Genomic DNA, 25,130 nt, shown 5'->3' with positions numbered 1-25,130 from the left:
TACTGTGAGCCGAGACAGACACTGAGGGTTGTCAGTACCAAGATTCCCACTGCTGTTAACACCAGCAGACTGCCTAAATCAGTTTGGTCCAGGTTCTTTTCTGTACTTATCTGATTTTGACCAAACCTAATGAAATTTCTGTTCTCCCCTCCACGCCCTGGTGAACTGATCAGCTGACGCTTATTTTAAACCACCCCACTCCCATGGGTTGGGCTTTGATCAACTCCAGAGGGCTGAGGGAAGCCACGGAGAGCTTAGACACAGGAAACAGAGAGCAGACCACTCTGCCAGACATCCAGGATCGGGCTCACAACAGCCCTGTCGGATGCCCTGACTGCACTGGACCCTCTTTTCCAGGATTCATTCATGACCTTGCACACTGTCTTCCCCAGAATTGGCTTTTATAAATTATCAGAGAAACTAAAGCCAAGCTATGACCTAAAGAATCTGTTCAATTTATCTTCCCCTAAAAGCCTTGATCTGATAGTGACAATACTGCCCTTCACTTACACAGCTAAGTTTTGATTTGCTACTTAGCTTTTTAAAACAAAGCAATGCATTATCCAGGGGTACATATGCAAGTGGCAAAACTCTAAAGAAAGATCAGCACAGAAATCAAGATAATGGTGATTTGTGGATGGTAAGGAAAGAAAAGGAAATAAAATTGGAAAGGGACAGATAGGAGGTCTTTCAAGATATTATAGGTTCTATTTTTAACTTGGGTGGTAGGCACACTGATTTTTATTGTTTTATTATTCTGTGAATGATATTTACATATTTTATAAAGTATTCTGTATGATTCATTAAACATACGCACAATCACAGCACAGCCATGCAGAACAGAATTTCCCTCCCTTCACATTTTTGTTGATATACCAATGTCAGGAATATCCAAACCGCCCCCTACAATCCCCCAAAGCCTTGATTACAATTCACTACTACCTGATATTGCTTGTGTGTCGGGCCACCACTTTCCAGTACAATGTGAAGATTCAGGTGACTGAAGCAAAGCCTACAGACCAGAGAAAGCCTAGTCTATAGAGACATTTATTTGAGACAATCTGCTTTACATTTTTCAAAAACTGTGTTAAAAATTTGTTTTTGGTAGCAAATTGAAGTACAGAGTAAATGTAAGAAGGAGAAAATCAATCTGAAAGCACAGAATGTAAAATTTAAAAGATCTCCTTAGTTCATCCTACAAAGATCCCCTTAATGGATGTAGCTGGAAATATGCCATCTCCAGCTTTGGACTTCTGAATGTAACCCAAATCATACAGATTCCTAGCAACCTTGTACCCTCTTTTGGTTAGTGGTGTGACCATCTCTCCATCATTAGGTACTCCCCAGAATGAATGGTTGGTCACGAAAGATTTCTCTGTGGGCTTCCTCTACCAGTGTTTCCTGATCTCTTTCCCGTCGTGGCGCTCACATGTGCTGCTAATTGTATGGCACCCTGACCGCTGGGGCTGCCAGGTCTCCCTGAGACGACCAACATCTCAGCACAACCCAGCCTATCTGCTTCTTCGTGGCCCATGAGGCTTCTCAGTTGGGAAGCTGAGAAGCTTCTGAGTTGGGAAGCTCTGGTCTGCACAACACAACAGCACAAAGAAGCATCTTCTACTGAAAGCCACCAGAAGAGGAATTCTTGAGGATAAGATGGGCTGACCTTCAAAGATGGCAACGACCGACAGTAAAATGAATTTTTTTCTGATTTCTTCTTCTAACCCATCCTCCCTATTGCTGAAGATGTAAAATCAATGGAAACACCTGACGACTGTCAACACAAAATGTTCCAAATTCACATGCAATAAAATGGAAAAACAAAAACAAGAACAACCCAAGGGTCATCATCAAGTTTTCTGTTTTATTTAAGATTTTAGTTTTAATTCTGAAGAAAGAGGTACATTTCCTTTTTTTAGTTTTAGCATTAGGTTATAACCAGGTTTCTGTTTTCTTTTCTCCTGTCTTTTCAATACTGCACAAATGTCCAGAAACCACAGGGTTAAGTAAAAGCTGCAGGCGAGGTCGTCAGAGATTTGCTCCTGATGGTGATCAGGTGGCCCCAGAGCAGCGCTATCTCAGAGTGCCCTTAGTCAGGTGAATTTAAGGTAAAAAGAAAAAAGGATTCTGACAGAGGAGAAAGATTGAAGAAATCACTTATATTTCAGCACTTATATTATGCATAGGTATTAAATCTGTGAATACTTTTTTTCTTTAAAACATTTGAATTTACTTTAAATCTAAAGCCAAAATTTTTTCTCCTTTAAAAAATCACTTCTCCCCTCCTTAAACCCTTTAGCAATAGGCCAGTTACTACCGCAGATCAATTTGTCTCTCCATCAACTTCCGATAAATTCTTTTGCTTAACAACACAATCGAGTCCTCTCCATCAACTTGCCAAAAGAATTAAAAATTAAATTAAAAGCATTTTCCCTGCAATAGTGATAAGTTGAATACAAGATGGATGCCAGGACCACTGCTTTCCCCCATGCATTTAGCCATCTCATTTCAATCAACCTGGTTTTCAAACTTCTGCAGTTGATAATGCATTTACTTCACCTTCCCTATAAATTAATCATCATTTTCTGCTAAGCAGATTATGTCATTATTATGCACAACAGACAAGCAGTAATTTTCTAAGTATCGAGACTGCCCTTTGATTTCTTTTCTTTCCTCCTTAAAAAGGCATTTTTAGAAAACATTCAACAGTGTCACTCAAATGCTGGATCAACAGAAACTTTTACAATAAAAAAAAAGATGGTAATGACCCTGCGATCGCATTGCATCTGGGGGTAGGGAGAAACAAAACTGATCAGGAACTGGATTCTTCAGAACATAAGAGATGAGAAGGGAGCTGTGGGTCGGCTGAGAGGGCGAAAACAGGGTGGGACAAATCCTGCATTTTCTAATGAATTCTCCTCTTTCCCTAATGGCGGTCCAGTGTTGAACTCTGTAACAAATCTGTGGGGGTTTTGCTGGGGGGTCTGAAGGCTGTCTGAAAGCCTGGGGGTGGCGAGTGAAAGCTGGAAGGATTTGAAGGAGGAGGGTAGGGATTCCAACTGGCTCTGTGCAAAGGGATCTGTGTGCTGAAGGGGGCGCTGTGGTGGGTTTGTGATGGAGCAGCATTGGGGCCGTCCATCTCTGTGAGGGCCTGAAGGGATTTTAGCCAGTGTGGAGGATTGTCATCTTGAAGAGAGTCTAAACTGTTTCCTGAAGATGCTGGAATACCTAAGGAGAGAAAAGAAAACAAGAAGGAAGATGGTGAGTTTGTGCAGAAAGCATAAGAATTTCATCAAACAAAAAATTTTAAGGCGCTTAGCTTCTCCAAAAAGAAACAAAGAATTACAATTTTAAACTCCTTCCAAATAATACCTTCTCAGTCTTACGTTCCTTTTATTCCCCACCCACAATGACCACGATTTATTGTCACACAAACCCATGCCTCCTCTTCAACTATACAGACATCATCCCCCAGTGTCACAGAGGCAGAGTTGCCAAAATGAGTCCCCAGGATTGCATGATGTTATTTCCCAATTGTGCTTCTCCTTCTCTAATAGGGATACATGAACAAGATAGCCTTATAATAGAGAGCTTTATTTTTTAAAGTGGAGTATGTTCCTTTGAGAGGATAAGTCAGATCCTTTTGTACTTTGAGACCTACAAAATACACACATTCTGTCAGATGTTAGCACCTACTTACACCAAAAGAAGCAACCTAGGTACCAAATGTCTTGTTACACAACTAGGCCAACAGAGTTAACTGAGGCTACGTGACCCCGGAGAACGAAACAAGCTACCACACACTTGTGGCTTTGGGAAGATTACGTTGAAGAGATCTCTTGTTTTTAGTTAATCTGTGCTAAAAACCAAACTGATGGCAGTCAGTGGAGCTGAAGGAGTGAGAAAGTTACCTGTGATGATGGCTGGGTCTGTCCAGCTGCCAGGGCTGTCCCAACTCGGGCTGTCGGTGGTGGCAGTGTTGGACGTTGGTGCACTGTGGCTGGCGTTGGAGGGGGAAGAAGAATTGGGCAGTCCACCAAAGTTGATGTTAATGTTGGGTAGAAGTGCCCTTAGCCCGTCCTGCCATTCCTTCATATTTAAACTCTCTACAGAACTGCTGTTGTCTGGGAGATTTACCAACAAAAAAATGAAAGATAAAAAAAAAAAATAAAAAGCTGACGTTAGAAACATATGTTGTTCTTTAGTGGTTAAGCGGGAGAAGAATTATTCTTTCTTTATTGAGCATTTAAAATGGGTTTTCCTAGCAAGATAAACTTGGTTAGGATTTTGCTCATGAGCTCAGAGCCCCTGAAATAAGTGAGGAAAAAATTGCTCAAGGATCAGGAGAGGGATCCTTGTCCTTCTTATAGACTCTTTACCATTTTCACTTGTAAGTCAATAATCCAGTTTAAAGACTCAATGCTCCAGAGCACAATTTAGTTCCAGCTACATTATAAAGTTTCAGTTAGTGGGGCATTTAGCCAGCTGAGCTGATTTACGCTATAAAAAAAACAAGGCTGTAAAGTTCAATATAGGAGTGTATTCTGAGCCCATTAAATGAAAGAAAAGTCATTTTATGAAGAATAAACATAAGACAATAGAAAAAGAAAAATAATTAAGTTCTTCCTGATTATAAAACTGATCATGTATTTCAGAGGAGAAAGGCAGTAATGAATAGGCTTTTGAATTTGAAAAGAGTATTTTTCCATTAGTCACAAAGGCCAAGGAGACAAGGGCGAAGCTACCTTTTAGATGGAATCATTTCCAGCAGTCTGCCCACTCTATTCTTACAGTTCTACCCATCATTTAAAACACAAGTCCTGGAGTACTACAGTTAGTTCTCTGGTTCTACTTACAAGTAGCATCAAATATGATAAAATACTATCAAGATAAAAAGGCTTTCATAAATTGTGACTAAACTCACTTGATCTCTACTGCCATCCAGAAGCCACATGGTATATAACTAATTGGCTGGGGGGAGGGGAGGGGAAGCGTAAAGTGTAACTACTACTTAGAATAACTGCTTTATTGAAAATAGGATGGTAGGTCAAACTACCAACTGTGGTTTTTGAGAAGAGCATAGAAAATTATTTCTGGTTCTACAGAATTGATGAGCAGTCACCACTGATGATGATGATGACGACGATGACAACGATATTCGATCAGGTACAGTCTATGCTATTTGGTGAATTCAGAGTTTTCTTTTTATAATGTTTCCTTTGCACCAATCACTAACCTATGCCAAATTATAACATTTCAGCAAGTGAAGCTTTTGATCCTATTGATGTTATTTATAAAAAGACAAAAAACTACAACCAAATGCAACAAAAGTCATCTCTGAATTTACTTAGATGAAGAAAAGACAATCTACACTACAGACTAGTCAATAGAAAGGAAAATAAATTCTTCAAACTGAATTCCAATTCACAATCAGTGTAATTTCCTGAAGCTTACCCTTCTATTTGCATCCTATCTGACATTTGCATTGTGTTGTACAATTCACAAAGCACTCTTATAGTCCATTATTATTTCATTTGATCCTCATGTTGTGAGGTAGGCAGAGCAGGGGGAATAGTGTGCATTTAACAGATAAAGAAATAGACTCTAGAATAATTTGCACATGTCACATGACTTGTACCATCAAGACCTGAAACCCAGACCCTGAGTTGTTTTTTGTTTAGTAACACCGAGCTCTCACTCTTATATAGACTATTTACTTTATATTTGTATAGACAATTAACTGGCTTTTTAATAGGTTAAATGTTTAAGGCAAATCCCAGGGGCTTGTGAGACCCATGATGAAAAGGAAGCAAAAAAGAAACACGGAAACATTATAGTATGTCCATCAGCCATGACTAGTAGGAGAAATACTTCGCTAAAGGAACAAACTGGAATTTGCAGCCAGGGGAGAAAAATTCTAATCAACAACACAATCATCAATTCCCCCCACCCCCTAGTCCACTCCAGCTGCATGAGGCATTAACAAGATGACACTAATAAAGTCCTAGAATACCCCCAATTACAGGAAGGTTCGGTGGCTACATTCTAACCTTTAAAGTAGTCACACTGTCAGACTGAATAACTTAACTTGTTTTCAATTAACCAAAAACTGAACTCTAAACAAGGAAAACTTCACAGGAGGGAAATAAAATCTCCCTGATATAAAAAGGTGATGTACAACTACATGGGAAAATTTTCAGGAAGATTAATGCTCTTGAACTTTACGTAGCCAAAGTCAATAAGAAGCCTATGCAGATGATTTGAGGTTCCCTCTTTCACTGCACAGGGAAAAAGAAAAAAACCCATAACTTAGTAAAACCCATTTTCTCCTTACTTTTGCTTTACAGTTAGTGAGAACTGGAATTAAGGAACTTTGCATTAACAGAATAACATTTGCATTTATATAAAGTTTATCTGAAAATCAGTATTACAATAAAATCGACAGACATTTGTTCACAGGCAGGGGATATATGGGAACTCTCTGTACTCTCCACTCAATCTTGCTGTGAACTTAACACTGCTCTAAAAAAATAACATCTATTTAAAAAACAGATATTTGTTTCTCTGGTTTTAGGCTAATGAAATCAAGCAAGAGTATGTTAGCCAAAGACATTCACAGACGGCACATGATATAGAAACAGTGAGAAACTTAGATCCTCCCAGGTGAACTATGATTATAAGATACCTTGGGGAATAAATTAGCTAGTTTATAATTCTCACAATCTTGCCAAAAACAAAGTCATGTGCCTAGACATCTTGGGAGCCTGATAGCATGGAGGATTGGTTTATAGTGGAGGTGTGAGTGTCACTAGGAACTGGACTGACGCATTAGCTCTGGGAATGGGACCACTATTCTAAGTAGTTTACAAGAAGAAAAGTTTTCTTCACTGTTTTCTCTACTACTGCTATGCCAAGTGTTGGCACAAGGAAGGGGCAAGAAAAAGGAAATCAGATAAATCCTAACCCCATGAAAATTTCAACAGCCACACTTGAAATCACCTCCTCTACCTCCCTGCCCACCCTCCCACCCCACCTCTGACCCAAATTTGTTTTGGCCGAGAGGGCTTCTGGTAATTCCATTCCTTGCGATACATACAGCAGGGCTGATTAACCTCAGCACTACTGACATTTTGGACTACATAATTCACTCCTCGTCGTGAGGGGGCTGTCCTGTGCACGGTAGGATGTTTAGCAGCACCGCTGGATGCTAGCAGTGTGCGCACAACTACCCCCACCCCCAATTCTGACAATGAAAAATGTCTCGACATTGCCAAATGGCTACTGGGGGGGCGGGCGCAAAACCATCCCTGGCTGATAACCACTGACACAAAGGAAGCTGATTCCTTTGTTTCTAGGACTCTAAATAATTCCACTCGAATACACATTTCCTTTTAAATAGTACCAGGACAGGACACCTGGATGCAACCTGACGCAACTTCATTTCCCTTTATTTATATACGACTTCACACTGGCATACGATTCACTATGTACAAGTCCGTAGGTCTAACGGAGAAAACACTGGGCTGAAAATTGCAGATGGGCTGTATAAGGCAACCGTAATTAATATAACCTGGAGCATGTAAGTAAGTCTCTTAGTATGCTTCATAAGTAAGAATAACATCTGCTTTCTTCTCTCGTAAGGATAAAATAAGAGAAGGGAAAGCAATTTGAAGACCATTTATTACTTGATAGGTGCCTAACAACAGTTTTTTTCTAATACTCAATACTGAATAGATAGTAGTTTCCAAAAAGCCAAGTTAAGAAGATTTCTCACTTGCCAGGAACTGGCTCTGGGCACAACAGTCTCCTCCTAGCAATGGAGGGATAATACCCGATATTCTCACAGAGGTACTGTGTAGTCAATCTAACTAACAAGCCTTCTCACCACCAACACAGTACAAAGACAAAGAAGACATAAAAAGCCCTTTAAACTTTCCATAAGCAAACTACAATGAAAATCAAGTCACTGAACATACTTTATACTAAATGATACTAATTTTATTTTTAAAGTATTTAATTAGTAGTAGTGTAATATATTAGGGAAGGATTGTATATTTTTAAAGGATTGCTAATATGTTTAAATGTTTTATGATGTTAAAAATTAATTTTAATTTATAATTTCCAAATATGTACAAAACCACTGTTTTCGGTTCTAAATAATTTGAGGGCAGGAGAGCGGGTGAAGTTGTTTGTAGTAGTTTTATTTTTCAGAGTAGAACTCAAAGACAGAATTTAAAGTACTTTCAAGATGCCATATACCACACTCTCATATTTCATTGTGTAAGAAGTACCAGTATACTTCAGTTTACCTAGCACAGGACACATTTTATTAAAGAAGAAATTATGGTTAAAATTCTGCCAGTTTGCTGGTAGCCTAACACCCAGTCCGTAACAAGCCAATCACCGCTCACTAAGCAGCTGACAAGTCTAGATTTTAGCAACAGTGGCAACAACAAAAAATGTATGTGTTAAAGCTGCCAAGATAAAAGTCAAAGCAACTATTTACTGAATGCCTACAGTGTCTAAGGAGGACAAAGCCCTTAAGCCATGACTCCTGTTTTCAAGGAGCTTAAAGTCTAGATGGTGAGACAATGCAAATATGGGAAAAACTCAATAACCACAACCTGATAAACCAACAGAAGAAATGTCATGGGGTTGTACATGATTAATAAAGGCTATAAAAGTTTACTAAAAAGAGAGGCTAGTTAGGCACACGTGTGGAAATGTGCTGGTGGGTGAACAAGAGTTGCAGTCTTTCATTCATGGAGTTAAGTTCATGGAGTTAAAATTCGTAGATGCCCTGAGCCTGAAAACCCCACGACAGGTTAAAACTATCTTTGGTATTTTTACATAACACAAAACTAGTCTAACTACTTACTAGGAAATACACATACACATTTTATAAGCAATGATTATATTACAAAATAAAATGAAGCTGTGTCTGACATCAGGCCTTTCACAGAAAATCATAAAGCAGGAAAAGACGAATGGCTTAGGCAAGAGCACACATTACAGCAGCCAAGTGGATTTCCTCAGATTAACTGCAATATATTGTTATAAAATGTAAAACTTTGCTACAGAGAACAAGGCTGTGGAAAATCTGCTCCTTGTGATAAATTGTCACTGGTGACAAGCCAATGAGTTTTTCTGGCTTGCATAAAATCTTCACCTAAAAGAACAATTTTCAAATTGGTTTCACGGACTGCAAAACCACCTCAGGAGCCACTGGGGAGGAAGGGGACAGGGTAGTAGGACAACACATCCCTCCCACCTCCTGATTTCATCTATTTCCATTTTAGGGTAGCAATAAGATTCCATTTGAAAAACAAGATCGCTAAGAGGGAAGACAGAAGATCTATGTATAATGACAACATGGTGAAATAAAGCACACTTAAGGGGGAACCCTAAAACAAAAGGCTATTCCAAGTTTTTGTTTCCTCTAATACAGTTTACACCACCAGGTCGGGATTCTGTCTCCACTTGGAATTTTGCCTCTACCTTCTTTTTGGTACCCCCTCCACATGGTCTTTTTATTATAAACACATAGGCCTTATTAATTAAACTAGCTAGATGTAACTACAGTCACAAATCCACCAATCTGTCCACTTTCATGTTTGGGCAGGGACAACTGGCTCACATATTCGGCCCTGATCCTTAGGCTACTCCATTCCCGACTGCAGTCCCTAGGACCAGAGACCTCTTATTTCAAGTTATTATATATTTCTGGTAGCAGTCTCCGCCAACTGGGAAGTAGTCACTGAGTGTTCCAGTCACAAAATATTCTTGAAAGAGTTTCTTCTGTTCATCCGTTTTTAATCCTTATCTCATAGCTACTTCCCAAAGTCTCAGTCTTCAATCTGATCTTTTTTTCTCACAAGATTTATCTTCCTTTTCTTCACCGCTGTCCTTTACAGTTCGAAGCCAGAGGCTACTTCCAATAGGTAGGTTACTTAGTGAAACAAATCTTTCTTGGTACAAGGGGTCCATCAGAAATCTAGTTCCCATTATGGTTAGTTCTTACCAGTTAGACTCTCAAATATTCATGCATTTTTAGAAGGACATACAGTACAGCCTGTCTCAGCCACTCTACCCCTCACTACACTCCCCACTCTGCCCCCAGCCCTGTTAAGATACTAATTCCTGTGAGTTTGGGGACAGAGTCCATCTCCACCAGTATATGATTTCAAGAAAGCCTAAACTTTCTCAAACTTCAACATATCTCTAAGCAACTCAAATATAAATGAATTATGCTTGTCCTATATGCAAAACCAAACTTTAAACAACACACAAAATTTCTCCTATCAGAACTTAAAGCCTTCATGACACAGGCATGTTGTTCTTTAGGACAGTCCCAAAAATCATTTCAACTTATTAACTAAAATATGAATGAATTCTTTCAAACAGATTTATAAAATCAGTTTGTTTGTGAAAAAATGTTATTCTACTTAAAAAGAACTGACCCTCAAATTTCTAAGATTATGCTTTATTATAAAAAGCAAGATAGACCACTACTGCAGAGCAGATTTGCTGGGGCACAAAATCTTAAGGATTTAATAGACCTGAAAGTAGAGATTAAACTATGTGAAAAATTCTAAGAACTCAATGAAAAAGAGTTCTGAGAACAGAAGAACTTGAACAATGTATTAACAAAAAACAGTCAAATTTTATTCCCACTAGCAGAAGGAAGTAGAAATGACATAAACAGGAAAAGAGAGGCCTTGAGGATTAACTAAATATGATTTAGGCTTTCTGGACTCTGTCTTTACTTCCTGCCTTTCTCTTTGTCTAGAATGCTTTCCCAATCTCTTTGACTAATTTTTATTCAATCTTCCAAAAGTCCAAGTCTTCCACTCAGATAATTCTGGATGACAGCACTGTGGTCTGAACCACACTCATGTGGCAGCACACTGTGCTGTGACATCCAGTATGTACACCCTTATGTGTACTCACATCTTCTCTCACAACTCTAATGAAAGGCCTGCAATAGGCTATTTTATAGATACTTGAGCATGCAGCTCAGTGTCTTAGAAACTTGATGTGTTTCAAGATATCTGCTGAGTCAAAGATCCAACTTGAGAGGAGCTGAAAAACCACCTTCCCCCAAAAAGCCTATTTATTTCACATCTGTATAATGCTACGAATCAAGCTGTTCTCTCAAAAAAGATGCAAATCTTTCTGACGGCAGGAATGAGCTAAATTTGAGGGCCCAAAAGGCCTCTCTGAAAAAAGAGGCCACTAAAATGCTGTTTTCAATACTGCTTGAGATGCCAAAACACAAGCAAATATAATTTTTAAAATCCAATGCACCAAAATAAATAAGGAATGCTTTTTAAAAAAGATATTCTAATATTATGTGTACAGGATAGTAAACAGGCCTATTAGCTATATTCTATCCACTTTTCTACTCTAGACACTATTCATTCACTCACTATGCACTTGATGTACTTGATTACCTTAGTACCAACAATCCAATGAACTAAGTAAGTAGTAGTTTCATTTTACAAATGAGGAGACTAAGTAGACTCTGGTAGTTTAAAGAATTTGCCAAAGGTTATATAGTTCAAAAGTGCTGAAGTCAGTAATCATATCCATTCTGACTCCAAAGTGTTCGTTCTCACCACTGAGCACACTACCAACTAGTCCGTGTCCTGGCAGGACTCATGGGCCAAGAGAAGGGGAGGTCAGACACATTTAAACAACTACACCATGTAATAGTAAGTGTTGTTCTGGTATGAACAAAGTCCTGTGGGGCACAAAGAAGAAAATGAACAATTCTGCCATTCTGCATGCAGGACAAATGATGACTGGAGAAGCTCAAGGGAAGAGAAGCTGATATGGAAAAGGGAAACGGCATTCCGTACAGAGAGAGCAGGAGAAGCAGCTAATCACAAAATACAGTAGGAACACTGCACGATATACGTAGATGTGTTTTACACAATGTGTACTTTTCTCTTCTAGAATGTTCCTACGAGGATCTATGTTTGTTTTGGGGGAAGAATCAGACCATCTAATGAGAACCAGGAAAACATCTAGATGTTTGCTTTATGAAGGATCTAAGGAAGTAAAATCTATTAAAAAAAAAACAGGAAAAAATACCTATGGAAAAAAGTCTATATATAAAGCTGTACATCGAATGAAGAAAAAGTAAACTTAAAAGTTAATGCAGAAGATAAATACATTCTTAGAAGCATTATAAACTGGATTAGATGGAACCAAGAAACAGAACTAAATGATGGGTAGGGACAAAAATCCATTATAAGAAATCTATAAAATCTGTAATTGGAAGCTTGGAGGAAAGCATTTAGGTGAGCACAAAACTGAGAACTATGAACAAAAGCCCCATGAGGACATCCAAGGACGACTGAAGGAACTTATCATCCAGGAGAAGATATACAGATCCACCAGAATATGATTTCACTGAATTATAAAACTGCAGAGACATGGAGGATGTCAACCACCCTGACATCTCTGAGATCTAAATCTACCAGAAGAAAATAAACCTGAGAAAATTCACCTCCTGACCACCCCTCTTTCCCAAGTTGGAAACGAGGGAAAATTTTATTCTGGACTTCTGACCAACAAAGAACAGGCTGGCTATTGTGAATACAATAGAAGCCCTAAGGACTTCCCTGGTGGCACAGTGGTTGGGAATCCGCCTGCCAATGCAGGGGACACAGGTTTGAGCCATGGTCCGGGAAGATCCCACATGCTGCAGAGCAACTAAGCCCATGTGCCACAACTGTTGAGCCTGCACTCTGGAGCCCGCAAGTCACAGCTGCTGAGTCCGCATGCCACAACTACTGAAGCCCACGTGCCTAGAGCCCATGCTCCACAATGAGCTCACGTGCCACAACGAAGAGTAGACCCCGCTCACCACAACTAGAGAAAGCCCGCGCATAGCAGTGAAGACCCAATGCAGCCAAATAAATAAATAAATTTATTTTTTAAAAAATAGAAGCCCTAAGAGTATGTGACATAATTTTAGGACTTTAAGAAGCAAGGAATGAGACTAACTAGATTGAGTTCTTGGATGGCTGGCATCCTGGCTACTTTTGCAATCACCACAGTGTATTGCATTCACCAGTTTATATATTAGTTCTTTTGCCTAGACTGTGAGCTCCTCCAGGAAAGGGCCTTGATTTAATCCTCTATGTATATAGTGAATAGTTACTGAACCTGAACCTCAAGAAGCATTTAATGTTTCCTAAATGAACAGCCCTGAACATTTGCTTCCAGGTTTTTTTGAGAAAACATCTTTCCAAAGGTTTAAAAAAAAAAAAAAGGAAGGGTAGGTCAGGATGGTCCCCTGGTTACAGGAGACAGTGATTCATAGGCCACAGAAGATGCTAAAATATGAACATTCTGACTATGCAATAAATAATTCTAATAAGGAAAAGAAATTGGGGCGAAATCTAAAGAAACCAGTTCTTGTGCAGGGAGAATCTCATGGGATAAGATGTGAAAAGCAAGCTTAGAAAAGCTGGATAGAGTTATGTAACCTACCTGTAGATAAAGTATCATAATCCTTGAGGATTAAAATCAGAATCCATAATGATCTGAAGCTTGTGAAAAATGCTGAAGGCAAAAAAAAGCTAAGTTTGGAAAAGGAGAAAATTAGGAAAAGCCACTGCTCAGCCTGTCATAATGCTAAGTCCTCAGAAAAGCCAGAACTATGTAGTTCCATCTTCATTTTGCTTCCTTCCATCTTCTTTATAAAACAGCATGATCGGGCTTCCCTGGTGGCGCAGTGGTTGAGAGTCCGCCTGCCGATGCAGGGGACGCAGGTTCGTGCCCCGGTCTGGGATGATCCCACATGCCGCGGAGCGGCTGGGCCTGTGAGCCATGGCCGCGGAGCCTGCGCGTCCGGAGCCTGTGCTCCGCAACGGGAGACGCCACAGCAGTGAGAGGCCCGCGTACCAAAAAAAAAAAAAAAAAAAAAAAAGAAAAAAAAAAAACAAACAAAAAAAACCAGCATGATCCTCAAACCAGAAAGGACAGATTAAGCAATGTGGAGAGAGAACTGTAAGTCAGAAGAGATGCAAAGACAGTAAAAGAACATCTATTCAATTTAAATAAGTTTAAAATTTCCAGGTGCAAAATGGATTCTATTCCAGGGTGTTAATCCTCACAGATGTCATCACAAAACCACTGTTAAGAGAAGTTCCGGGACTTCCCTGGTGGTGCAGTGGTTAAGAATCCACCTGCCATTGCAGGGGACACGGGTACGATCCCTGGTCCTGGAAGATCCCACATGCCGCGGAGCACCTAAGTCCCTGTGCCACAACTACTGAAGCCTGAGCGCTCTAGGGCCCACATGCCACAACTACTGAGCCCGCGTGCCTAGATCCTGTGCTGTGCAACAAGAGAAGCCACCACAATGAGAAGCCTGCTCACCGCAACTAGAAAGAGCTCATGCACAGCAATGAAGACCCGACGCAGCCAAGAAAAAAAGAAAGAGAAGTGCTGGGAAAGGAAGAAAAGGCAGACTCTAGAAGCTACATCATTAATATAAAATGAGTTCTTGGGAAAATTCGGAAACAGATTAGAAGCTGGATTTCTTTAGAAATGAATATGATAGGCTTAGCAAGCACTGCTCTACTGCTTACGTTTGCAGGCATTTTTTGTGAGAAATAATATGTAGCATTTTGGCTAAAACCTCAGCTCCTTTCCAAATGAAATACACAGGAAGTTCAACTTTGAGGTGGAACAGCAGTCATGGAGGCAGCTTCTACTGACAACTGTTTTCTACTGGAAATGTCCTCCTTCTAAATGCTATGGTCCATTTCCTTTCTTCTTCTATTGCCTGCCCAAACTCAAAAACTTTGCAGCTAAACTCCACTTCCAACCCACTGACACATCAATCCCATAAAACAAATGGAATAGAGTGATCAATGAAAGCCAAAATGCATTTCCATAAAGAACCAACCATATCAAAGTAATTTATCCTTTGGACAGGCTTTCTAGGATTGTCATAACTACAACAGATGTTGAATTCAGCAGTTTTTGGAAAGTTTTCTAGTGGTAACATTTTGGTATATGATAGTAAAGTACAGCATGGATGACAGCAGTGTTTAGATGAACTGTCACAGAATTTAAGATACTGTGTGTTAGCCTGAAAGTTCCTGAGATAGTGCTTGGCTTATCTTTGACTCCATGCTTTATATTATATTTAACAAAACCTACAAAGTTTATTTAAATATGCAAACAGAAAACTAATTCTAGAGAGGACAGAATCAATAATTAAAATTATACCTATTCTTAAATTAAAATTCTTAAAATCTTCACACAAATGTTATTACTGTTACTAATAACATTTATCTATCACTTTATAATCATGTAGTTTTTCATATGATAAACTTGTAAGATGGTGATATACAACAGGATACACTCTAACTACACCAAATCCAAACACATAAAATTTAACATGTATACATTCAGATTTTTAAAAATTCATTAGCAAAGTGTAGGATGGAAGAGATCTAACCAGTCATGTCTATGAAAAAAGGTTTAGTGGTTTCACTTATATCATTTGATATAACAATTGGGTAATGGATCTTCTAAATAGGTAACATTAAAGTGTCTAAATTAGCAATGGTATGACATTGAGCAAATCACAAATGATAATCACTCTGAGCCTCAGTTTTCTCATTTACAAAATAGGGATAATAACCCCACAGGATTTTTTTTTTTTTTTGCGGTACGCGGGCCTCTCACTGTTGTGGCCTCTCCCATTGCGGCAGAGCACAGGCTCCGGACGCGCAGCCTCAGCGGCCATGGCTCACGGGCCCAGCCGCTCCCTGGCACGTGGGATCTTCCCAGACCGGGGCACGAACCCGTGTCCCCTGCATCGGCAGGCGGACTCTCACCACTGCGCCACCAGGGAAGCCCCCCACAGGATATTTTTATAAAAAGACTCTGTAACCTCTAAAGGAATATACGAACTTTAGTAATAAGAACAGTGTTAATGAAAAAGGAGATTACCTAATCACGTCTGGATTATTAAAGTGTGAGCTTCATATTTTAAGAAAGGCATTCAGGGACTTCCCTGGTTGTGCAGTGGTTAAGAATCTGCCTGCCATTGCAGGGGACACGGGTTTGAGCCCTGGTCCGGGGAGATCCCACATGCCGTGGAGCAACTAAGCCTGTGTGCCACAACTACTGAGCCCGTGCACCACAACTACTGAAGCCCGCACACCTAGAGCCTGTGCTCCGCAACGAGAAGCCACCGCAATGAGAAGTATGCGCATCTAAACGAAGAGTAGCCCCTGGTCACAACTAGAAGAAGCCCGCATGCAGCCATGAAGACCCAACGCAGCCAAAAATAAACATATAAAATTTAAAAAAAAAAGGCATTCATTGTCATGCCAAAATATGTGTAGAGGAGAAGTGGGCTACAGAGAGAACTAGAAACCATGTTAGGTGTGAAAAGGTTAAAAGGACTAAGTTTGTTTCATTGAGGTCTAGTAGTTACTAGACAAGCGGAAACTGCCTTCACATATTTGACAAGAAGTATAAATGGGAAAAAGACTTTGGTTTAGCCAAGAGAAAAAATTCTTTAACAATTATAAGTTCCCTAAAGAGAGCTCCCTACTTAGGAAAGTATTAAGTTCCCCAAACAGCTCTTCATTACCCACACAGAGAGTTCTGGAAAATAAGGTATTTATTTAGAAAGACTTTCTGAATTGTGTGTATACATATGTATGTATATGTATGTGTATATATGTGTGTGTATATATATATATTTGTGAGTATCACAAATGAGAAATTGGAGGTAAGAAAAGTATTGGTTAGGTGAAATTTTTTAAAGTTTGTGTGTGTGAAGGGAGGGAGCAGTGTGTGATCCTTGGGAAAATAAGGATCAGTCAAGAGCTGAATTTCCAGAGTTCAGAGGTAAAGACAGAAGAGAAGGACTGATCATAGAGTGGTGAGGGGAATCTTAACACTGAACTGAAGGCCACAGTTCAACCAAGAGGTGAGATAATTCATGTGGAAACGAATCTAATTAAGGTCTCCAGAAGTCCAGATTTAACACAAAGCAGATCTAGATCCAGGCTTTGCAGACCTCCAGAAATAATAATCAGACACTAACATTACTCTCTCAGCCATGAGTTTTCATTCAACAAACATTTATCGAATATCTACTCTATTATTTTCTCTGGGGCTTGATGCTATAGCGTTTTACAGCAGCTTCCTAGAAGTCTTGCTGCTCTGCTTGTTTTGTATTTCTTCAACGGATCCCTGGAGTTTGGCTATTCAGAACAAAGCAGTGATAGCTTTTGATCGTTTAGTGCCAATAAAATATTTTTATGCGAGTATAAGTTCCTCTCCAGGCCTGAAGAGGAACTTGCACTAAGACCAAAGTATTTTGCTGCCTATGCAGCAAATCCCCATATGGTTATATGTCTACTGAAAGTCCTAAGGTTTCTGATGTTCATAATTTTCCAAACTAAAAGATTTCTAAATTTTCTAAAAGTTATTTAAAAACATACAGCCAGTTTTTACTCCATTTGATTACACAGCTCACTTTTGACAGTGAAGATCAGTCTCATCTTTTTCTGAAAGATGGCTCCTATCTTAAGGGTTTATATCAAAGACATAAAACTCCCCCCAAAAGAAGACTAAAATTATCCATGCTCTGAAACATGATTTTAATTGACAAATTCTTCATAACCCAACTCTGAGCTTTATTTTTAGAAAGTATCTTTTTAGGCATTAAAATAATCATTTGCTTTGTTTCTTAATTTTAGAAAAAAGATTATTTTTAGGAAACGAAGTAAATGCCTCATTATCCTGAAACTAAATAACATAGATATGGGTATAGTCATGGTAATAAACATTTCCAACCCAACTGACCAAGCATACATCTTTCTCCCTCACTATTTTCACAAACCAGAGATATTTGTTAAAGTTTGTTTTGAGGTTGTTTTATAAATAAACATTTGATTTTTCAAAACAAGAATGCAAATTTGAAATCTACTTATTTTTTAGCTATGTGAAATGTATGATTTAAGAAAAAATAAGACTATTTTGCTTCTTCTTCCTCCTTACTATTTATTCTTATACTGGGGAAAATACAGAAACTTTTTGCCTCCAATTTTCAAATTATGCTTCAATTTAGAAAGACTTAACATAAGACTGCATCCTTTCCAGAACTACAAAAGATGATACTCCTGTGGAGGAAAGCATTTCAAAAGGCCTATATGCTGATGAATTTAAAGAGCTATATGCTTACCATCAGTTCACTAAGGGGCCTTAGTTTAAAAATCATTTTTGAAATATACTTATTTAAGTGTTCATCCTTCGCTATGATTTATTATAGTTCAGTTGCAAAAGAATGCCAGAGATGGTCTTGACAGAACCAAATCTCAATCAGTGTAGAAGAAAGGAAAGCAGGAAGGAACGAGGGAAGGAAGATCATATGAACACAATCTTAAATATAAATTAGAAACTACAATTCCTATTTCACCACATCCAGGTTTATACTGAACTAGAACATTTTACTGAAAAAAAATTAGTTCTATTAAAAATCACACATATTTGTGAAGCACTTTATTTTAGTAGTATTGTCTAGAATGTATTTTTAAAGAGCTAGAATAACTTAGAAGTAGGAGAAAGTGAATAACACCAATCTTACAATGTCAAAAGTCTACCAATTTGACACTTGTTACTCAATCTACTCCAAACCCAGACTGTGCTTTCTGCTTAAATGTGCTGTTTTGATTTAAAAGAGAGAAGAAAAAAATAATATGATCATTTAAAATCAAAAGCTAGTTTGGAAATAAGACCAGATACTGAGAAGGAAATTGGGAGGTAAATGACCAGAGACTCTGAGTAAACAGCAGCCTGACAGAGCACTTTCTTCTCCTTTGAAATGGGAAAATTCAGGCCTGTCAGGGATCCTGTAGGGTAATCACACAGGTAGTGCACATTAAGATCTAGTCAAGACCGCCCCCTCTAATTGTGGTTAAGTTACACAGAGATAGAAACAATTTCTTGTTTGTCCAAAGAAAGAAAAAGAAACTGGATAGAGAGGTGAGTACAAACTATCAGAATAAGACTCCAGCTAGTCAGGAATTAAAACCTGAAAGCATGTTCTAAAACTAAGGTTGCAGGGCTGTAGGTATTTATTTGGAAATTATGTAAGATCTTTGCTTACTTTAGTAATAAGCTTCATTCCAATCACCTACCATTTAAAATACAGGTGAGGTTTTGCAGCATTGACTACACTAAGACTCAAGAAATGTCATTCTTATTTGTGACTCTGGGACTGGGGAAGGCCACTGTTAGGTTAATTAGTGAATGTTAATAGTTTAGATGTAAAAATAAAAAACAAACCAAAAAAACCCATACCTGGTAGCAAATCATACCCTAAGTGAGGGATGAGGGAATAGGGCATATATATATCAGTAATCCATAATCACAAACTTTATAAAAACGTATTTTAATAGAGAAAACATAAGTGCAACAATGGTATGTAGCCCAACACTCAGCTTAAGGCCAATAAGAAACCTTCCTACTTTGTTGATGAAGTCATAACCCAGGGCCTCCTTTTACCTTAAGCTGAATACTCAATTTATAGATGTAGTAAAGGAAAAAAATGAATGGTTTCAGGGTGTCAGTCTTCTTGCAAATGCCAACATATAAAACGACAATGTTTAAAAACATCCCAGTAATGTTCCAGATCACTATGTTCTGCTCCGTAGACACATTATTTCAGTACGCAAGACTGATAACAGAGTATAAACGCTAGTATAGTCCTTGGGAAGAGATCTCACCATATTAGGAAACATCACTAGGCTACAAAAGTTGATTGCAGTCAGCATTCCTGCATTTCTTCTTGGAGATGATGATGGTATTATCATCTTTAAATCCTTGTGGAGCTTTCCCTCTTTTTCATTATGCTGAAAACAACAACCTCCTTGATTGAAAAAAAAATCAGCAGATATGCTATCATTTTACATAGTGTAGCATATAGTAGCTCTTCAAAGATGAACCTAAAATCACCCCTTTAGTGTGGGTGTAGTATATCCTGGTGCCATTACTATAAGCATTTTTTTCATTCTGTAACATTAGAGATATCACCAGTCTAGGTGTCATGCATGTTGATCCTTAAATGCTCTTTGGCACTGCAGAAAAATGCTGGGTAAATTTAATGCCACCTGTTTTACTGTTTATTTTGGTTCTGACATTTGTACTTTAAGTCTACATTAAGAGTACCTGCAAGGTTACAATTTCCCCCCACTAAAGTTACTCCAAGGTCATTGGGCCACATTTAACACAAGGCTGTTTTAACAACTTACAGGATCTGTAATAACAGTTGCCAGCAGATACACAATCTGAAAGTCTTCAATTCATTACTTGCACTGATATTCACAGTTGAAAGCCCTTGACTTGTGAGAACTACTAAAATAAACTGTAAGACACAACAAAGTTTAGAGAAGAGACATATTCTGAATCTTGAAGTTTTTTTCTCCTTGAATTACATATACAAAAGCATATTCACATGGTGAGGGCTAGGAAAACATAAAACTGTGGTTAGAATGTGATTATGGGCAATCACAATCCTTCTGAGCCTTGTTTATTAATAGCGTTATTATTATTTGGTCTTTAAAAGTGGATTGTTGAAGACTGTATGTCTCATAGCTCTGAAATTTCATGATTCTAAAACGTCTTTTTCTTATTATCCTTTCCTTAGGTTTTCCAAAAGAGTAAGACATGGGATGGATATGCTTAGTAGTGGAAGTGAAAATTGATGAGAAAAAGCTATGAAAATATTTGTTCAGATAAAAGCATGACCAGGGGTGAAGTGGGCACCTGTACTGTAACCCTGCTGCATTTAAACAGGGTCTTAATTTCTTTTTTAAAAAAAAACCTTTAGAGAAAGTCACAGAGAGATGGTCTGAGATTTTTTCACCTGCCACATTCACTAAGTGGAGGATTTAAATGAAAATTACTATATATAAACGAATGTACATGCACACACACAACACTCAACCTCACTCCCAGACACAGAGCCAGGCTTATTTATTTCCTTTGCTAAGTAAGCTTTCTCTTAGGTGATGTGCTAATCAAATGTCATGAAGACAGAAGGACTATTATTACCACTTAAGAACTATTCAGACAGTTGCTTTAAACGTTTTTACCCGAGTCTAGATGCAGCTGTTACCACACAGCCCCAACAAGGACAGGCCAAAATTCTCACAGCCACAGTGGGTTATTTATTCAATTTTAACATTAAGATAATTAAAGAACAGTCCTACTGGGCCACCAAATTGTTCACTTTAAAGTAGTTAATTGTATGTTATATGAATTTCACCAAAAAAAAAAAAAAAGGTACTGGGTGCTTTAAAGGCTTTATAAATTATATGGAGGGGAAAAAAAACTTTTGGGGTGTTACACAATAGTGGGTCTTAGGACCAAACTGGAGCTGGAACAACAAAACTGTTCTAAGCACAGTATGTTCTTAGGGGTTGGGTCGGAGCTTCCAGGAACCTCAAAAATAACCATAAAATGTGAGGCAGGCTAAGAACAAAGTCAAGTCAATAGCTGCCTTATGAAGGCTGGTGTGAAGGAAGCTGGAGTAAATAGATTGGTTCTCAAGTACAATAATTACCAGCTGGTTCATGGAACTTCTAGGTACTTCTGTCCAATTCTCAAGCAGCTTATATTACTTAAGCTTGCCTTCAATTCTAGGTACCTGATAGGTATAAACTAGATTTTTATATAACTCAAACCCAGGGTATACTCTCCAAAGCGCCAGAACAGAGTAGATACACCTTAATTAATCTTGAATTCCCAAGAGTGATTCTTTAGAAAAAGCTCCTGGTTAAAGAAGCTGTGGTCTAATATGCCTAGCAATACAAGGTTGCTAAGACTACTAAATCACAGGGCAGTAAGGAGATCCAAGGAGCAGCGGCTTCTCAATCCATCAACATGGTTCCACAAACTTAGCATTCTTAAGCAATAACTTATACTTTGAAGCATTATCATTTTTAAATGTCACAGGTGATATCTTAGCTGACATATACGGAACAAGTCCAGTGAATTTAAAAATATTTTAGAAGGGCTTCAGGTAGGATTTTAATTTAGTCAGGAAATTAAGGATGCTTTCAAACTAGGCATGTTTGCTATTAATTGAATGAGAAAAAATATATATTATATATTCATATCTCCATCTCTGAGTTCAATAACTTGTAGGTTTGTGTCTATTTACAAAGCACATTCTCTTTTGGGGAAAGTTGTCAAAATATTTTTATAACCTGTTATAATAAAATTCTTAAGTTCTCTCTACTTTCACCAATCTACTGCTTTTAATACCAATTTGTCATATAATTAAAGCAGAATGACCTAGTCCAACTAAGAAGAGATACTTTCCCTATGTAGGTGGAAAGCTGATTCTTTCCAGTTTGCATTTAAGCTTGGGAAAAACTAGTTCACACCTGTAATATGGGCTCCTCAAGCTAGCAGACTCATCATATGGCACACCTACCCCCTCTGTCTAAACCTTTCATGTCATAAGTAACACACTCACTGGGCATACGTACACCTGTCCAATCTCATCTCTGGCTTTTCCCAGGCATTCCCTTGCACTCTGCGTTCACATCCTCCTACTGTGCTTTGAGAAAGCAATGTTTACTCCACTGTGGGACGTTTTCCTTTGAATCACCTTCAACTTATAGGAAACGTGATCCAGGTTCCCGCAGGCAATACCATGCTTTCTGCAATTCTCTCTCACACAGTCTGACTTCCTACTCTCAAAAAAGGACTGGAGGGAAAGCAGGGAGAGAAAAGACCACAGGGGTAACGAAAGCTTGCCTTCTTTCCAACCTCTAGCCCTAATGTTAGACATCTATCTACCATCCTTTCTCTGGTTCTCACTCATCATTTAGCACTGAGTGGTTATCATACTGACCACAGTCTCCTAATCTGTCCTTCCCTTAACAATACTATACCTGTTCTTTGTCCTCATCAAAACCTGAAATCAGTGAACTCCCTTCAACACACTCGCACCACTGGATATTTCCTGCCTTACTGGACTCTTCCTGATCACAAGGTTATATCAGTTTTGTCTTCTTAAATATCTTTGTGTCCTTTCCTTCTTCACCCTCTAACCAAACTCTCATATTTGCTTTGTCCACTCCTGATGCTTTGTGTTGAATCACTGGAACATACAAAACCATATATATCTGGACACTAAAATTTTAAATTTGATTCTTATCTTGACTCAGCAATTCTTAAATTTCTTTCCGATGCACTTCTAGGCTTATTCTCACAGACTTATTTAATTTCTTTCTTTCTTTTTTTTTTAATAGGTTCCCAACTCCACTCTTTCACCCCCATTTTCTCACACAATATGCATTCAATAATTACTGATATGAGCACCTTCATCTATTCTCATTTTCTCTAATCTCACATTCTCTCTCCTAGATTTTCTGATTGTTTTTACAAATAGCAAAGGAAGATATATCCCATCTCTTTTAAGTCAAACCCATAACCTTACTCCGTCTCAGGAGTTTATCTCCTCCCAGCACCTACAGAAATGTGTTACTCTACTGGTTAGCCTATCTTCTCTTCCGCACTATCTATGGTGTCCTCTCAATTGACTCTATATGCTCTGCCTTTAAAAATTTAGCTATCTCCCTTATCTTAAAGCAATGCCTTCTAAGATCTACCACCCATCTAATTAGCATCTTGTTTTTCTCTTCCCCTTTGTTGCCAAAGGCCTTCAGTCGATGACTGCTGTATCCATATCCTTGACATTTCCTCATGAATCCTAGAAATCTGCTTTCCATCTGTATCTTTTTATGAAAGTAACATTTTTTTTTTTTTTTTTTTTTTGCGGTACGCGGGTCCCTCACTGCTGTGGCCTCTCCCATTGCGGAGCACAAGCTCCGGACGCACAGGCTCAGCAGCCATGGCTCACGGGCCTAGCCGCTACGCGGCACGTGGGATCTTCCCAGACCGGGGCACGAACCCGTGTCCCCTGCATTGGCAGGCGGACTCTCAACCACTGCGCCACCAGGGAAGCCCCTGAAAGTAACATTTTTAAAGGTCATTAGAGACTTGGCCAAACCCAAAGCCCTTTTCCTAGATCTCATTCTTTCTGACTTCTAATTCATAATTTCTTCTCCAATCCTACTAGTTATTACTATTCCAGCCCAGGCCATCTTATTTGCAATGACATACTGGAACTGCTTTCTAACTGGTCCTAATTTCAAGCAAATGTATTACAGAATTAATCTTCTTAAAATGCTACAATCAAGTTACATCTTTGCCAAAGAACGTGTAGTTCTCTAACACTGACCACATCCACATCAAGACTAAACTATTCTTCCTAGTTTTCAAGGCTTTTGCACACTTATCCCACCTTCCTATATGACCTGTAATACCTCAGACGAGTCCATCTCCTTACTATCCTTCCCTCCTGACCCTTAGCAGACCATGCTAATCTCCATTCCCGATTCTTTGTTCAATATGTTGCCTTTGTTCAATATGTTGCCTTTACTGTATTTTCCACTTCCATCATTTAATTTCAAGCCATCCTTCAAAAGCAAAAAGCCCCACACTTTTTATGAAGGTTTTCCCTGAATCTGCTCACAGTAACTTCTCTAACTCCTATTTTTACTTTTGTATCAGCAAAGTGTCTGATACACTACAAACATTTCTAAACATTTCATGTGTGAATACCTGTACATACTACTACCATTTATTCAGCACAAGGAGACAACGTAGTAGATATTCAAATAAAAAGACTGAGAGAAGACACATAGCACTAATGGCAGAAGGACTAGCTTGAAACCAGGTAATTGACTTGGTTATATTTTGTAGAAAAAGACATATATATCATCATTTTGTGATATTACCTCTTTAAAAGAAAAAAACATTTTTAAGTTATTGTGCTCTCAATTGTATGATATACAACTCTTAAGCAAATATGGGAAAGCTTCATGATCAAATAAACAAAAGAATCTAAAACCTTACAACTCAATATAGGATAAAATGTCCCCCCGTTTTTATATATGCATAAATAACATGGTGGTCTTCATTTCGTAAGATTTCAATGCACCTGCAATTCGTTCCTTTCTCTTGGCTTTCTGAGGTAAGGCCTCTGTGGGAGTAGCTCCCTATGT

The 25,130-nt window shown here is 38.6% G+C and overlaps 1 protein-coding gene across 10 annotated transcripts in view; it reads right to left on the bottom strand.

Annotated features, from left to right (window-relative positions):
• Window positions 1-1,844: 1,844 nt before the first annotated feature.
• The window catches only part of CNOT4 (CCR4-NOT transcription complex subunit 4), a 141,831-nt gene continuing 118,545 nt past the window's right edge, over window positions 1,845-25,130 (bottom strand). For 3 of the 10 annotated variants that reach the window (XM_033432389.2, XM_012533921.3, XM_004272169.3), the window contains 2 exons: window positions 3,912-4,124; window positions 1,845-3,228 (listed from right to left, as the gene is read on the bottom strand). In XM_033432389.2, the coding sequence (XP_033288280.1) occupies window positions 2,927-3,228; window positions 3,912-4,124 (515 nt within the window). In that variant the 3' untranslated portion in view covers window positions 1,845-2,926. Of the gene's footprint in view, window positions 3,229-3,911; window positions 4,125-13,971; window positions 20,414-25,130 lie in introns of those variants that run through there. The other 7 variants (XM_049715087.1, XM_012533922.3, XM_004272170.4 and 4 more) reach the window with 5 other exon arrangements.

The sequence above is a fragment of the Orcinus orca genome, chromosome 9 (genome assembly GCF_937001465.1).
Source record: "Orcinus orca chromosome 9, mOrcOrc1.1, whole genome shotgun sequence".
NCBI classification, from domain to species: domain Eukaryota; kingdom Metazoa; phylum Chordata; class Mammalia; order Artiodactyla; family Delphinidae; genus Orcinus; species Orcinus orca.
Note: the sequence above shows the minus strand (reverse complement) of the source record. Positions and strands in the feature narration are given on the sequence as shown.